This window comes from Mesoplodon mirus (genome assembly GCF_964341445.2).
Source record: "Mesoplodon mirus genome assembly, chromosome: 17".
In the NCBI taxonomy this organism is placed as follows: domain Eukaryota; kingdom Metazoa; phylum Chordata; class Mammalia; order Artiodactyla; family Ziphiidae; genus Mesoplodon; species Mesoplodon mirus.
In genome coordinates this window covers 63925781-63942396 of record NC_138993.1, presented here as the reverse complement: position 1 = coordinate 63942396, position 16616 = coordinate 63925781, and the positions used below count along the sequence as shown (strand labels likewise).

The window sequence follows — 16616 nt, the reverse complement described above, 5'->3', positions numbered from 1 at the left end:
ACTGTAAAGTTATACTTGGATTTTCAACTATGTGGAGGGTCCATAACCCCTACATTGCTCAAGGGTCGCCTGTATGAATATTTTTCTGCTACATCACCAGTTTATATTTCTGGTTATAATATTCTTGGATCACATGTCCTTTCACTTACTGTGTTGTAATCTCTGCTATAAGGTCTTCCAGCATTGTTTATTCACGGGTAGGAGTCTAAGGCCACATGGACATAACTTGATCTTTCCTGGATACTCAGAGGATTCTTTTTCTGTTTTGAAAGTCATTTGTTTTTCCTAGAACATCACAGACCCTTGGTCACTAGCTTCTAGTCTTTTATTTTAGGGAGTTTATTTGAATTATACCTTTGAATTTGTTTTAGTTGATTGGATTCTCTTTACAAATATCGATAATGTATATATTGTCCTTTGTTTCATAAAGCTATTATCTCCTTAATCTTTTTAAAATTTTTATTAATTTATAATTATTAGACTTGCTTTCTCAGTTCTATCCTCCATGTCTCATATTGTTTGTTCGGTAGTGACTAATCTTTGTGCAGCCTTCAGAGCTGTCATTTCTTTGATGTTTTCATTTTTATCTTCCTTTTCACTTTGGCATCTGTCAATTCATGTTTCATCTTTTGTTGCTGTGCCATGTTTTCCTGTACTCTCAGATCTCTGTCTCCACGGGTTGATTATTGTACTACATTTTCTTTAGATATGTAATATTATTTTTTTCATAATTGTCATCTGTTCAGTGATTATTTCTTTCATCCATCATGTGCTTATCCTGTTACTTTTCCTAATTTTTTGTTTGTGTTTTACAAATTCTGTATTACTTTTTTATTTATTATTCCTACTACTCACTTTTTAATTTCGTTTTTTTAAGACCATATATTTGCTAGATAGTTGTGGCTAGCACATCATTTCAGACTAAAGGGAATTCCCTCTGCTTAACATAGAAGCATTCCCCATGATCCAGAGAAAGACAGCGAGTGAGAGAGAGAGAGAGAGAGAGAGAGAGAGAGAGAGTGTGTGTGTGTGTGTGTGTGTGTGTGTGTGTGTGTAAGAGAGAGAGAAATTGATAATACATATTCATTTAGCCTGTACTCCTCCCTAGCCTGCAGAGATGGGCAGTTACAATGCTCCTTGCATTTCAGAATCTCTTGTCCTAGGACCTTACCAGTATACATGCTTTAGGCAAAGATGGTGATTCTATATGATTCCTCATGGACACCTTAGAATTTGCTAGTTAGTTGGAGAACTGTGCTCTCCCATGATTGCTGAGATCTGCTCTCTTTAGTTACTTTCTCTCTGTCTTGCTGGATCCAGTTGCATAAGGCAGTCCATCTAGATATTTTGTCAGTTGTGATTTCAAATGCTTCCGGACTTCATCAAATAGTGGGCTTACTTTTTGTTTTGTTTTGTTTTTTGTTTTTGTTGGATCCAGTTGGATCCGTTGGATCCAGTTGCATAAGGCAGTCCATCTAGATATTTTGTCAGTTGTGATTTCAAATGATATCTGATTTCATCAAATATTGGGCTTACTTTTTTTGCGGTACGTGGGCCTCTCACTGTTGTGGCCTCTCCCGTTGTGGAGCACAGGCTCCGGACGTTCAGGCTCAGCCATAGCTCACGGGCCCAGCCGCTCTGCGGCATGTGGGATCTTCCCAGACCAGGGCATGAACCCGTGTCCCCTGCATTGGCAGGCGGATTCTCAACCACTGTGCCACCAGGGAAGCCCTGGGTTTACTTTTTAATCTCCCACTATCCTTGCTGTTGAGAGTGATTTCTGAGAGGATAAGGGGAGAAAAAAATCCAATATTCCGTTAAGTTAAAAGGAGAAATCGTCTCTAACTCTCCAGCACTCTTTAACTTTGATAATATACCTGTGTCAGTATGTCCCCAAAGTTAGACCTGCTTTAAAGATGAGGAGTTTGAGGGTTACTGGGATTGAACTAGGGCCGTGCGGTTCAGGGAGCATGAATGGACAGATTCTTGAACCCTAATTCTACGTATATTGAACCATCAATCGCCGGCCTTCATCCGTGCAGGGGAGCGTTTATTGCTCTGTTGCTTTTACTAAGATCTAATTCCATCATGGTGGCTTTGTTTACAAGTTGGAGTTTAAATACTAAACTTAGTTTCAACCTACATTGGAGGAACTATAATGAACTAAACCCAAAGGACAGGAAAAGGCTCAAACCCAGCACTCACTGGTCTTATGTTCTGCTTGGCCAGAATTTGAACTTTTTTGGCATTGTCTCTTTTAATCCTCATTAAAACCATTCTGAGCTGGCAGATATTTCAGATGGAGAAACTGAGGCAGAAGGGCCTAAGGAACTTCTCAAAGTCACAGGTTAGAAAGTGTTAGTAATCGTTTAACTCCTTTCTGCCTCCCGGGTTACTATATTTACTGAATAAAATGTGTAGTAATTGCGACGCTGCGCTTCTGTAGAGGTAAAAATCAAAAGATTCACAAAAGGGCCTCCTAGATGTTTTGTTTTCATCATTTAAGCTGGGTGATGCTGCTGCTTTCTGTGGACTTAAGGGGCCACGTCTCTGAGCAGCATCATAATCACACCCAACACTTAGCTCAGCGTGTTTTCAACCTGCAGTTTGTAGCCATCAATTAGTTCCTATGAGGTAAGTCATTGTCTCGTTTCACAAATGAGGCAGCTGGTGCAGGGAGAGCTTAAGTGATTTTTTCAAGGTCAGCAGTGGTCCCAGGAGAGAGAGGTGAGTTTGGGCCTCTCCAGGCTCAACCCATCCACAAGGACTCTGCTAACAAGCGTTCAGTCATCTCAACTCCCTTCATAACCCGCCCTGTGAAAAAAATGCCTTCTCTCACTTGTGCTGTCAGCCAGAGTGTGGTCTACACCATGGCAACAGATGAGGAAAAGAAAGGTCAAATCAAGGATTTTATACACAGGAAGCTCATTTTCATTATTCAGTTCCAAGTATTTCAGACCATGAAATGAAGACCATTTTGGTTAAAAATTGCTAATAATAAAAAATTTTTAATAAAAAATTACATTGAGAAAGGGGTATGGAGAAAGGAACCAGGTCGATGGGGGAGGGGTGGCTGTCAAGCAGTAGGAAATGAAATGAATTCCCTTCTGTTCTTCTGGCTATTTTTACTTTCACTAACAGAGTATATAAATACATAACCTCACAAGTATGGCTATTTAAAAAAAAATTGAGGAGGGGGATGAAATGTGATTAGCCCCCCCCAAAAAGATTTATTTTTAAATCCTTGCATTATCATTATAATGGAAATAACCTCGAATTTCATCCAGTGGGATCCAAGCATTCTTGGAGAAATTCTTATTTTTCTCCTTTTAAGGGACATTTTAATATACAGCATTTCATATGTAGTGCTGTTTTGGGGGTAGTAAGTATGCAAGCAATAAGAGAAAAAGAAAGTACACATAATATGAAGGTAGGTGTCTCAGAGCTTTTCCATTTCATATGTGACGTCCACTATCTCTCATGATAACTTTGTGGACAGCACCCACAAATGTACTTGGAGTCAGGTTTTGTAAAGTAGATCTGAGCTCGTATGACTAAGCACCCCAGCACGTGACACGAGCAAGCCTCAGATAGATGGTACATTTTCTGTTTTAAAGACTCAAACAAAACTTTTCACATTCTTCTTTGGAGGAAAAAGAAATTACTTTTGAAGTCCTTTTTCACCCAAACACATTTAGAGATAAGAGCTCACAAGTCTTGACATTATTTCATTTTGTTCTGTGCATCTGTCAAGGAACTGAGATACGATACAGCTACTAAAAACTGATGATTGTGGAACAGAGAATCTTGACAGCATTTCATTTCCATTGTGTTCTGATTATACATTTATCAGAAAACCTGTATCTCTTCCAGTTCAGCTAGAAATTGGTAGAATTCAAGAACTCAAAGGCTTGGCAAAGACCTGTCCTATTATTTGGTATCATCTTCCATTTTAGAGAAGTTGCTTGGTTGAGTCATTGTTAAAGCTTCTGATTCTCTTTTCATTCTTATATCCCACTATCCACAGATCACATTTCTATAGGCCCTATAACTGCTTTGCCGCACAAATTAAATGCCAGGATATTTCATACATATACGCCAGCGTTTCAATGCTTGTCATCAGAGTTTATAAAATATAGGGATTGCAACCTGATATTAACATCCAAATCTATTGTGCTCATTTTCTGTGTGAAAATGAGAAACCCTCATGCAGACGCTAGATTTCCCAGCCTCTTTGTCACCCTGTTTTTAATTTATCGCCAGGCTTTGAGTCAGTAAAATGATTTCACTTATCAATTTAATGTAGTGATAAAGCATTATCTGTGAATCAGAATGATCAGAACTCAAGTGGATCTACAGGTTGTTTGGCATTAGGCCCAGCCCCACTGAGGCTTTTAATGGGGCTACTTCCTCCACAGAATAAATACGTCCCTGGTTTTTTCAATTGTTCCTCCACTAGTGATGGGATTGCTTCACATGAAAAGTGGACACAGAAATGCGCTGCTTGGGGCTTCCCCGGCGGCGCAGTGGTTAAGAATCCGCCTGGCAATCCAGGGGACAGGGGTTTGAGCCCTGGTCCGGGAAGATCCCACATGCCACAGAGCAACTAAGTCCGTGTGCCACAACTACTGAGCCTGTGCTCTAGAGCCCACGAGCCACAGCTACTGAGCCCAAGGCCACAACTACTGAAGCCCACACACCTAGAGCCCGTGCTCCGCAACAAGAGAAGCCACCGCAGTGAGAAGCCCGCGCACCACAACAAAGAGTAGCCCCCGCACACCGCAGCTAGAGAAAGTCAGCGAGCAGCAACGAAGACCCAATGCAGCCAAAAATAAATAAATAAATAAATTTTTTAAAAAAGAAAAGAAATGCGTTGCTTTAGGGAGGAGGACTTTAAAACTTTTAAACATGTTTTTATACCTGTATTCTTTTTTTTCAGGTGTACTTCAAAAGGAATTATCCAGAAATTACTCACAATGGGCATGTGGTTATGAACGCTTCCAATGGACAGCCCTCAGCCTTAACAGTTTTTGAGACAGCACTGTGATTCTACCATGAGGTCAAGTCTATTCCAAAGGCATTTTTCCAATAGTCTTTGCACTGTGTAAACTACATTTTACTTTTTTTTTTTTACACCAGCAACAAATATTTACATACAAGTTGTTAGTCTATTTGAATTTTTTTCCTCCACTTCACCCAATGATTTCAAGCTCTACCAAAATGATTTATTGTTGTTATTTATACGTTATAGTATTTTTTGTCTTATCTAAATCAGAGGTACAGGCCACCAGTAAAAGCTGTTTACCAGGTTTTGTGCCTTAAAGAGACTCCAGAGCCAAAGCACATTTTCTACGGTATAAGACAAAGTTGTCATAGATGTTTTTTACTGCCCCAAAATTACATATTACTTTCCAATTATATCAGGGCTTCTATTTACTTGAAGACTGTGGAAGTTATCATTTTGCCTTACCACTTTCTTTAACATAAGTAGGATCCACTATTCCCTGCCCAAAACCTCTGGCTAAACTAGTACAGAAAAAACTAATAGGAAAAACAAAAAATACACTTTAGTTTAAGTGGCATTGTAGTAGGAGAGCCCCCCCCCCAAAAAAAGATAAATGGTTAAAATCCAGAAGGTCAGTATTTAATTATATTTTCTAAAAGAAATGGAAGAGAAAATGCTTTCAGAAAACAGGAGCCCTTCTAGGGGATTTGATAATGATGGACACGTGTTATTCTTGATCGTCTTCTAGATTTCGTGGCTCCTACATGATATCTGTTGCAGTTTTAGACTCAGCTTGGTGATATTTTCAAAAAGGCTGTGCTGCTAACTGTAATTGACCCTCAATTGACTGTCAGTTGACGGTTGACCCTCTGCTGACATGAGGATTTTGCTTTGCCCGTCATTGAAATCCTTTCTAAATCACATGCATGGGCTCTCCTGACTTGGTGAGAAAAACAGAAAGACGTTGCATACATTGACTGTATTTATACAGTATGTTCTCAGGAGGCATCAAAAAGGTTCACTTTCCTGAGCCCGCCTAGGTTAGTTTGCTTCTGACCACTAGCTGTACTTGGTTTAGCTCTTTCTGATTAGATCAACAAACCACAATACTTCCTAGGGCCTGCTGTACTTTGTGTGAACTATGGGTCCTTAGCTTTTCTTGATGGTGGTGGCTATGATGTGGTGTGTTCAAGTTACTAAAGTTTTTACTGTCCTGGTTTTACATGTACTCTCAGAATAAGGCATAACCGCCCTCAAATGGAATATATGTTTATATATTTACACACACACACACACACACACACACACACACACACACACGTATATGCCTTCTGATAGCCGGTTTTTGGATTCTTTAACAGAGAGAAACAGATGTCTCATAGAATTAAGCCTTAAAAACCACATACTCAGCAACCTACCAAAATACACTGAGTGCAGTTTGTATTTAGAAATAATATGGTTAATGTTTAGTCCAGTAAATTGTGTAGTAGTCATGGTTCTTATTTCAGGAGCCTGACATGACAACAAGGATAATATTGAGGTTTGTTAAAACAGTGGAAATATTTGAAATATATATGTGTTTATTTGGTCTTTAAAGGCAGTTAAATATGTTTCTATTTTATTTCTTTTTTAATGTCATTGTAGAGTTTTTTAATGAAACACAATTCAATTGAAATAAATGGTTTCATCTCCAGAGATCTGTATTTTTGTTTTTAGCGGTATAACTGACTCATGTCCTTGCTGTTGAAAGCCAGTGAGTTTCCCTGAGATAATAAAATATCTATTATCAACTGGTTTCTTGGCTAAGTAGGTAAACCCGATACTCTATGCAGAGAGGAGGGTGTCAGACAGATTTAAACAGTTGCTACTGAAGTAATCCCAGTCGTACCCCTTCCATAAAGGGAAAGTATTAGCTTATGTCCCAAGCTTGAACCAAGTAGTCAATTGTTGAAGTTTGGCGGGGGGGGGGGGGGGTTGCCCTAAACTAACAAGAAACATCTGTTGCTGCTACATTTAAAACGCCTGTAGGACATGTGTTGTCACAGTGTGGTCACTAGGCCAGCAGTATCAGCATCACCTGGGAACTTGTTAGAAATGCACTTTCTTGTGTCTCACCCCATATCTACTGAATCAGAAACACTGGTGGTAGGGACCAGTTGTCTGTCTTAACAAGGCCTAAGGATGATTCTGGTGCATTCTGAAGTCTGAGAACCAGTACCATAGAAAATAAAGAGCTCCTAACTCCTAAAACTCATTAAGAAAAACACAGAAAGCCCAGTTAGAGAAATGGACAAGAGACTCAAATAGGCACTTCACAAAAGAGAATATCCAAATGGCCAATAACTGGAAAAGTGCTCAGTCCCATTAGTTACCAAGGAAATGCAAATTAAAACCACAACGAGATACTGCTAAACACTGAGAAGAACAGCTAAAGTTAAAATGGTTGAGACCAGGAGCTGAGTGCTGACGGAGTAGTGGGAACTCTTGTGCACTACTCTGTGTGTGAAAAAGTGTATATTGAAAAAAAGCCTTTGGAAAACAGTTTGACAGCATTTACTCAAAATGCACACCCTGTGATCTGTTAATCCTGCTCCAAACATATACATGTGCTCAAGGATGTTCCTAGAAACCTAATTCCTAGTGGCCGCAAACTGGACCTAATCCAAATGCACATCAACTGCAGAAGGAAAGTGGACTGTGATCTAATAGAATATCCCCCAGCAATGAAAGCAGTTGAACATCAACAACACGGGCGCATCACAAACTTAAGCCTGACCCCAAAGAATATTTATGATTCCCTTTATACTAAGTTTGAACATAGTTACGTTCAAATCATAGAGTTCAGAGTCAGTACTTCACTTTGGGGAGTTAGAAGGTGTTGGTAATTGGGAGAAATAAAAGGGTAGCTTCTGAGGTGCTTACGATATTCTCTTGTTGGGGGGTTTTGGGAAGGTTAGATGGGCATTCCTTGGGCTCTTCATTTATTTTCAGCACTTCTCTGTTGCATGTCATACTTCACAATTGAGTTAACTAAAAAGAAACTTCACAGCCTCAGTTTTGTTTTAGAATCTCGTTCAAACGCAGTGGGCCAGTCATCTAAAGGAGAATAATCTGCATCCGGGGAGTTATTTCTGCTGAGTTCTTAAAATATGAGGCTGTGCAAGGTTTTCTGGCCCGTCACAAATGGCCTCATATGAAGCTCTTGGTACAAGAGAGCTCAAGGTCTCAAGCTCAAGATTACTCTACCCAGCAAGGATCTCATTCAGATTTGATGGAGAAATCAAAAGCTTTACAGACAAGCAAAAGCTAAGAGAATTCAGCACCACCAAACCAGCTCTACAACAAATGCTAAAGGAACTTCTCTAAGTGGGAAACACAAGAGAAGAAAAGGCCCTACAAAAACAAACCCAAAACAATTAAGAAAATGGCCATAGGAACATACATATTGATAATTACCTTAAATATGTATGGATTAAATGCTCCAACCAAAAGACACAGGCTCACTGAATGGATACAGAAGCAAGACCTGTATATATGCTGTCTACAAGAGACCCACTTCAGACCTAGGGACACATACAAACTGAAAGTAAGGGGATGGAAAAAGATATTCCATGCAAATGGAAATCAAAAGAAATCTCGAGTAGCAATTCTCATATCAGATAAAATAGACTTTAAAATAAAGAATGTTACAATAGACAAGGAAGAACACTACATAATGATCAAGGGATCAATCCAAGAAGATATAGCAATTATAAATATATATGCATGCCACATAGGAGCACCTCAATACATAAGACAGATGCTAACTGCTATAAAAGAGGAAATCGACAGTAACACAATAATAGTGGGGGACTTTAGCACCTCACTTACACCAATGGACGGATCATACAGACAGAAAATTAATATGGAAACACAAGCTTTAAATGACACGATAGACCAGATAGATTTAATTGATATTTATAGGACACTCCATCCAAAAACAGCAGATTACACTTTCATCTTAAGTGTACACGGAACATTCTCCAGGATAGATCACATCTTGGGTCACAAATCAAGCCTCAGTAAATTTAAGAAAATTGAAATCTTATCAAGCATCCCCTAAAGTGTGAGGCTCGGGGCAGAGGCCTCTTGCCCTGGTCTAAGGGCAGTCTGGTCCCTTCTTTGCCCACATGCTGATGCATCAATGGGCTCTGTTCCCACACTGCGGGCCCTGGTCCTCCCCTACCAGCTCTTCCACCGCAGCCCTTTGATCTCCCACGCACTCTCCCCAAGTCAAGTTTCTCTTGGCTCCTTTCCTGTAGCATTCCCCACTCCTTCCCCTGCTTTTCTCTTATGCCAGGAAACAAATGTAAAAATAGCATTTCAAAAATATTGAAAATTAATGCTGACGAAATCATGTTTTGTTTTCTTGGGATGTAAGAGGCCGTAACAGCAATCAGAGATGCAGCCTCTCCAGTGCCTAGCTGTTTTGTGAACAGAATCCTATCTGCTCACACATTACCTGAAATCAGGATTTCCAAACATAAATGCTTGCTGGATTAGAGCAGACTGGATTTTCCTCCTGTATTTTTATTTGGACGAGGCTAAGAAAGCTGCTATCCGGCCATCTGATGGAATCAAATAGGCTGCTAAAAATAACTCCTACAAATTTGTGTTTCAAACGGGAAACACCTCTCCAGCTCCTTGCCTATTACTGTTGATGAAGCTTAATCCTTCGACTTGTGTTCAAGTATTTGCACTGGTTTTGAGTTCTTTTCTTCTTTCCAGGGCTGTTTTTCACTATTTACCTGAGTTATTTGAACAGGTGGCTTGCACCACCTATGCTAATGTGAGGCTTTTTTGTCTGCTTTGAATCTGCACAGGGAGGCATTTAAGGGAGAAATGTTTCTTTCTTGGTAAACTATTCACACCTGTTCTGATAATCACCTGTGTGGCACTAAAATACCATTCCAGAGAGATCTTCCCTTAAGTGGACACACGTTCAGCAAGGCAGAGGCCCTGTGGACGGCGAGGAGGCACGAATCCACCTTCTCCTCTTTTCTGGCCCACGTGACAAGCAGCCCAGGGACCGAGTCCTGTGTCTCGGGGCTGGGTGCCACCGGGCTCTGTCTGGAAGCGAGTGGACGCTAGGGATCTCTGCGGAGCAGGTTTGGGGGGATCCTCGCTGTATTTGGTCAGCGGCTGGCTGCAGGTGGGCGCGCAGGCAGCAGACCACGGCCGCCAGCCTGAGCCCGGTTCCCGGTTCCTTCGTCCTGGGCGCTTCCGGCGGGAGCTTGGCTCGCGGGCCGGGAGCTGCGCTTGTGCGCTTGGCGGGCGATCACAGGTTGGCGCCCGGGACGCTCCGCGCGCTCCCTGGCCGCACATCACAGGCGCCCGCCCTCCGCCTGGCGGCCTGGAACGCGTTCACAGGCCGGGCCTCCGACTCCGGCGGGCGAAGAGGGGCGCGCACGGGCCGCCGAGGACGGCGATCTCGGGCGCGTTCCCACGGGGACGTCCAGGGCTGAGCCAGGGCTTCTCCCGGCTTCCCGCGGCGTGTCCTCCTCCCGGGAGAAGGTGGCGTGGGGAAGGGAGGCGACTCCTTCCGGCTCTCGGGCGAAAGGGAGGCCGGTGCTTAGTGGCTCAGGAGGGGCTGTGTAGACGCCGCAGTCAAGGCCACGCGGTAGTCCCTGAGGATGGACTCCTAACCCGGGGCGCGCCGAGGATGGGCTTTTCTAGAACGTTTTTTTTTCTGGAGGGGGGGAGACTACACTCTATTAATTCGCTGGTCACAAGAAAAGAAAGAATGAAAAGCACATGGAATAGGCAAGATCGTCTTGGATACTGTTTAAAGGTGCCTGTGATGATGCCCAGTGGTACCCACCCTGCGGCCACTCCTCCCCTGCGCGCTGTACGTGGGCTCCTGACCTGCCTTCCCTCCTGTTACCCGCAGGCACTCAGGGCAGCTGTGTGTGCGCGTGTGTGAGTGTGTCTGTGTGCACGCACGCACACACACACAATTACATGTAATCTTCTGAGACTCTGGGTCTGGCAAGGAAGTGGGAGTGCCTAGCGCTCTTCACCTCTATAGATGGCCCTGTACCTACCATGGCTGTCCAGTCCCTTATCATCCCTGCTGGAGGCGGAGGAAACTGGCAGCTGGTGTGTGAATATAGGGGTTCCCATCCAGTGGACAACCCATCAGAGGACTCTCATCCCCTGGCCACAGTGATTGTGTTGGAGACAAGCAGTGGCCTGAGGCCTAAGCCAATCAGCAGATGATGAGGTGAGTGGAAGGGAGGGCTTATGGGAAACCAGAGAGAATAAAAGCAAAACCGCACTAGTATGAAATGCACTGTGTGTAAGAAACAATAAGACCCTCTGAACCCAGAAACACAGAGTGTACCTTACGGAAGGTGGTAGATGATGAGGTTGGAAGACAGGTTTAAGAGTGTATTATTAAGAGTCCTAGCTGGTACAGCATGTGCATTTATCTTATGGGGGGTGGGGGGAAACAAAAGTAATTTTTAAACCTAAAATTTACATGATTCGATTTGGTTTTTAGGAAGGTAATTTTGGTGTCACTATGGAGAAGGGATCGAAACAGAGAGAGATGAGGGCCAGAAACTGATTAAGAGGTGGATGTAGTGAGCTGGGGAAGAAATTCTATAGGGCTGGGGAGTTACAAGGCATTCTAGAAACTGACAGGACTTCCATGTCACTTGGACAAGTGTGGTCTTGGGATAGAATTCATTTTACTTATCTTCTTCACAGTGGCTTATAATGTATTCCAGGGAGGGGAAACAGAAGGAGGGAAGGAGGTTTCCAAACTTTTCTTAAACCGCAGAATAATGGAAAGTTATACCATTCGAAAGACTATTATCAGGAGCCCCAAAATGTCTCAGATTAAATGCATGACATTATCAAAATTTGATTGATACTCTAGTTTAAAAGTGGGTTTATCGAGGTATACTTTATGTAAAAGAAAATTCACCAATTTTAAGTGTGCAGTTTGATGACTTTTGAAATGTGTGTAGTCATGTAACCAACACTGTAATCCATACGTGTAACATTTCCATCACCCCCCCCCCCAAATTCCCTTCTGTCCCTCTGAAGTCAATCCCCTTCCTCCACCTCTAGCCCTTGGCCACCACTGATAAGCTTTCTATCCCTATAGTGTTGCCTTTTCGGGTATATCATACAAATGGCATCATACAGTTTGTAGTTTTCTTGAATCTGGCTTCTTTCACTTAGCAAAGTGCTTTTGAAATGCATCTATGTTGTTGCATTTCTCAGTAGCTAGTTCTTTCTTATGGTCGTGTGCTATTGCACTATATGGATGTATCATAAATTGTTTTTACGTTCACCCATTGATGGACATTTGGGTTTTGGGGTTGTGTAGTGGGCTGAAGATACATATGTATCCTGATCCCCAAAACCTGTGAAAATTACCTACTGTGGCAAAAGATGTGATTAAGTTAAGGGTCTCCAGAGAGGGAATTCAGCCTGGATTATCTGGGTAGGTCCTAAGTGCCATCACATGTATCCTTGTAAGAGAGGCTGAGAGAGTTTAGAGATACACAGGGGGAGGAGAGGTCACGTGAAGATGGAGCAGAGAGAGATGCAGCCAGGAGCCAAGGAAGCCAATAGCCACCAGGAGCTGAAGAGGAGGGTTCTCCGCTAGAGCCTCCAGAGGGAGTGTGGTCCTGCCTGCACCCTGATTTCAGACTTCTGGCCTCCAGAACTGTGAGAGAATAAATTTCTTTTGTGTTAAGAAATGAATGAGAATCCCATCTTCCCCCCATCCTCACCAACACTTGGTATTGTCAGCCTTGTTAATCTTAGCCATTCTAGTGCGTGTGTAGTGGTATTTCATTTGGTTTTTTTTTTTTTTTTCTGGTACGCGGGCCTCTCACTGTTGTGGCCTCTCCCGTTGCGGAGCACAGGCTCCGGACGCGCAGGCTCAGCGGCCATGGCTCACGGGCCCAGCCGCTCCACGGTAGGTGGGATCTTCCCGGACTGGGGCACGAACACATGTCCCCTGCATCAGCAGGCGGACTCTCAACCACTGCACCACCAGGGAAGCCCTGAATTCTCTTTTTATTTTTATTTTTTTATTTATTTTTTTTTTTAATTTATTTTATTTTATTTTTTTGCTTTATAACAAATTTAATCAGTTATACATATACATATGTTTCCATATCCCCTCCCTTTTGCGTCTCCCTCCCACCCTCCCTATCCCACCCCTCCAGGCGGTCACAAAGTACCGAGCTGATCTCCCTGTGCTATGCGGCTGCTTCCCACTAGCTATCTACCTCACGTTTGGTAGTGTATATATGTCCATGCCGCTCTTTCACTTTGTCACAGCTTACCCTTCCCCCTCCCCATATCCTCAAGTCCATTCTCTAGTAGGTCTGTGTCTTTATTCCTGTCTTACCCCTATGTTCTTCATGACATTTTTTTTTCTTAAATTCCATATATATGTGTTAGCATACAGTATTTGTCTTTCTCTTTCTGACTTACTTCACTCTGTATGACAGACTCTAGGTCTATCCACCTCATTACAAATAGCTCAATTTCATTTCTTTTTATGGCTGAGTAATATTCCATTGTATATATGTGCCACATCTTCTTTACCCATTCATCCGATGATGGACACTTAGGTTGTTTCCATCTCCGGGCTATTGTAAATAGGGCTGCTATGAACATTTTGGTACATGTCTCTTTTTGAATTATGGTTTTCTCAGGGTATATGCCCAGTAGTGGGATTGCTGGGTCATATGGTAGTTCTATTTGTAGTTTTTTAAGGAACCTCCATACCGTTCTCCATAGCGGCTGTACCAATTCACATTCCCACCAGCAGTGCAAGAGTGTTCCCTTTTTTCCACACCCTCTCCAGCATTTATTGTTTCTAGATTTTTTGATGATGGCCATTCTGACTGGTGTGAGATGATATCTCATTGTAGTTTTGATTTGCATTTCTCTAATGAGTAAAGATGTTGAGCATCCTTTCATGTGTTTGTTGGCAGTCTGTATATCTTCTGTGGAGAAATGTCTATTTAGGTCTTCTGCCCATTTTTGGATTGGGTTGTTTGTTTTTTTGTTATTGAGCTGCATGAGCTGCTTATAAATTTTGGAGATTAATCCTTTGTCAGTTGCTTCATTTGCAAATATTTTCTCCCATTCTGAGGGTTGTCTTTTGGTCTTGTTTATGGTTTCCTTTGCTGTGCAAAAGCTTTGAAGTTTCATTAGGTCCCATGTGTTTATTTTTGTCTTTATTTCCATTTCTCTAGGAGGTGGGTCAAAAAGGATCTTGCTGTGATTTATGTCATAGAGTGTTCTGCCTATGTTTTCCTCTAAGAGTTTGATAGTGTCTGGCCTTACATTTAGGTCTTTAATCCATTTTGAGCTTATTTTTGTGTATGGTGTTAGGGAGTGATCTAATCTCATACTTTTACATGTCCCTATCCAGTTTCCCCAGCACCACTTATTGAAGAGACTGTCCTTTCTCCACTGTACATTCCTGCCTCCTTTATCAAAGATAAGGTGACCATATGTCCGTGGGTTTAACTCTGGGCTTTCTATCCTGTTCCATTGATCTATCTTTCTGTTTTTGTGCCAGTACCATACTGTCTTGATTACTGTAGCTTTGTAGTATAGTCTGAAGTCAGGGAGCCTGATTCCTCCAGCTCCATTTTTCGTTCTCAAGATTGCTTTGGCTATTCGGGGTCTTTTGTGTTTCCATACAAATTGTGAAATTTTTTGTTCTAGTTCTGTGAAAAATGCCAGTGGTAGTTTGATAGGGATTGCATTGAACCTGTAGATTGCTTTGGGTAGTAGAGTCATTTTCACAATGTTGATTCTTCCAATCCAAGAACATGGTACATCTCTCCATCTATTTGTATCATCTTTAATTTCTTTCATCAGTGTCTTATAATTTTCTGCATACAGGTCTTTTGTCTCCTTAGGTAGGTTTATTCCTAGATATTTTATTCTTTTTGTTGCAACGGTAAATGGGAGTGTTTCCTTGATTTCACTTTCAGATTTTTCATCATCAGTATATAGGAATGCCAGAGATTTCTGTGCATTAATTTTGTATCCTGCAACTTTACCAAATTCATTGATTAACTCTAGTAGTTTTCTGGTAGCATCTTTTGGATTCTCTATGTAGAGTATCATGTCATCTGCAAACAGTGACAGCTTTACTTCTTCTTTTCCAATTTGGATTCCTTTTATTTCCTTTTCTTCTCTGATTGCTGTGGCTAAAACTTCCAAAACTAGGTTGAATAAGAGTGGTGAAAGTGGGCAACCTTGTCTAGTTCCTGATCTTAGTGGAAATGGTTTCAGTTTTTCACCATTGAGGACGATGCTGGCTGTGGGTTTGTCATATATGGCCTTTATTATGTTGAGGAAAGTTCCCTCTATGCCTACTTTCTGCAGGGTTTTTATCATAAATGGGTGTTGAATTTTGTCGAAAGCTTTCTCTGCATCTATTGAGATGATCATATGGTTTCTCTCCTTCAATTTGTTAATATGGTGTATCACGTTGATTGATTTGCGTATATTGAAGAATCCTTGCATTCCTGGAATAAACCCCACTTGATCATGGTGTATGATCCTTTTAATGTGCTGTTGGATTCTGTTTGCTAGTATTTTGTTGAGGATTTTTGCATCTATGTTCATCAGTGATATTGGCCTGTAGTTTTCTTTCTTTGTGACATCCTTGCCTGGTTTTGGTATCAAGGTGATGGTGGCCTCGTAGAATGAGTTTGGGAGTGTTCCTCCCTCTGCTATATTTTGGAAGAGTTTCAGAAGGATAGGTGTTAGCTCTTCTCTAAATGCTTGATAGAATTCACCTGTGAAGCCATCTGGTCCTGGGCTTTTGTTTGTTGGAAGATTTTTTATCACAGTTTCAATTTCAGTGCTTGTGATTGGTCTGTTCATATTTTCTATTTCTTCCTGATTCAGTCTTGGCAGGTTGTGCATTTCTAAGAATTTGTCTATTTCTTCCAGGTTGTCCATTTTATTGGCATAGAGTTGCTTATAGTAATCTCTCATGATCTTTTGTATTTCTGTAGTGTCAGTTGTTACTTCTCCTTTTTCATTTCTAATTCTGTTGATTTGAGTCTTCTCCCTTTTTTTCTTGATGAGTCTGGCTAATGGTTTATCAATTTTGTTTATCTTCTCAAAGAACCAGCTTTTAGTTTTATTGATCTTTGCTATCGTTTCCTTCATTTCTTTTTCATTTATTTCTGATCTGATTTTTATGATTTCTTTCCTTCTGCTAACTTTGGGATGTTTTTGTTCTTCTTTCTCTAATTGCTTTAGGTGCAAGGTTAGGTTGTTTATTCGAGATGTTTCCTGTTTCTTAAGGTGGGATTGTATTGCTATAAACTTCCCTCTTAGAACTGCTTTTGCTGCATCCCATAGGTTTTGGGTCGTCGTGTCTCCATTGTCATTTGTTTCTAGGTATTTTTTAATTTCCTCTTTGATTTCTTCAGTGATCACTTCGTTATGAAGTAGTGTATTGTTTAGCCTCCATGTGTTTGTATTTTTTACAGCTCTTTTCCTGTAATTGATATCTAGTCTCATAGCATTGTGGTCGGAAAAGATACTTGATACAATTTCAATTTTC

At 41.5% G+C, this 16616-nt stretch overlaps 1 protein-coding gene across 5 annotated transcripts in view; it reads left to right on the top strand.

The window, feature by feature from the left end:
• Positions 1-6698, top strand: part of ABCC4 (ATP binding cassette subfamily C member 4 (PEL blood group)) — a 211379-nt gene extending 204681 nt beyond the window's left edge. For all 5 annotated transcript variants that reach the window (XM_082602459.1, XM_082602461.1, XM_082602460.1 and 2 more), the window contains one exon: positions 4940-6698. In XM_082602459.1, the coding sequence (XP_082458585.1) occupies positions 4940-5047 (108 nt within the window). In that variant the 3' untranslated portion in view covers positions 5048-6698. The remainder of the gene's footprint in view (positions 1-4939) is intronic.
• The last annotated feature ends 9918 nt before the right edge of the window (positions 6699-16616 follow it).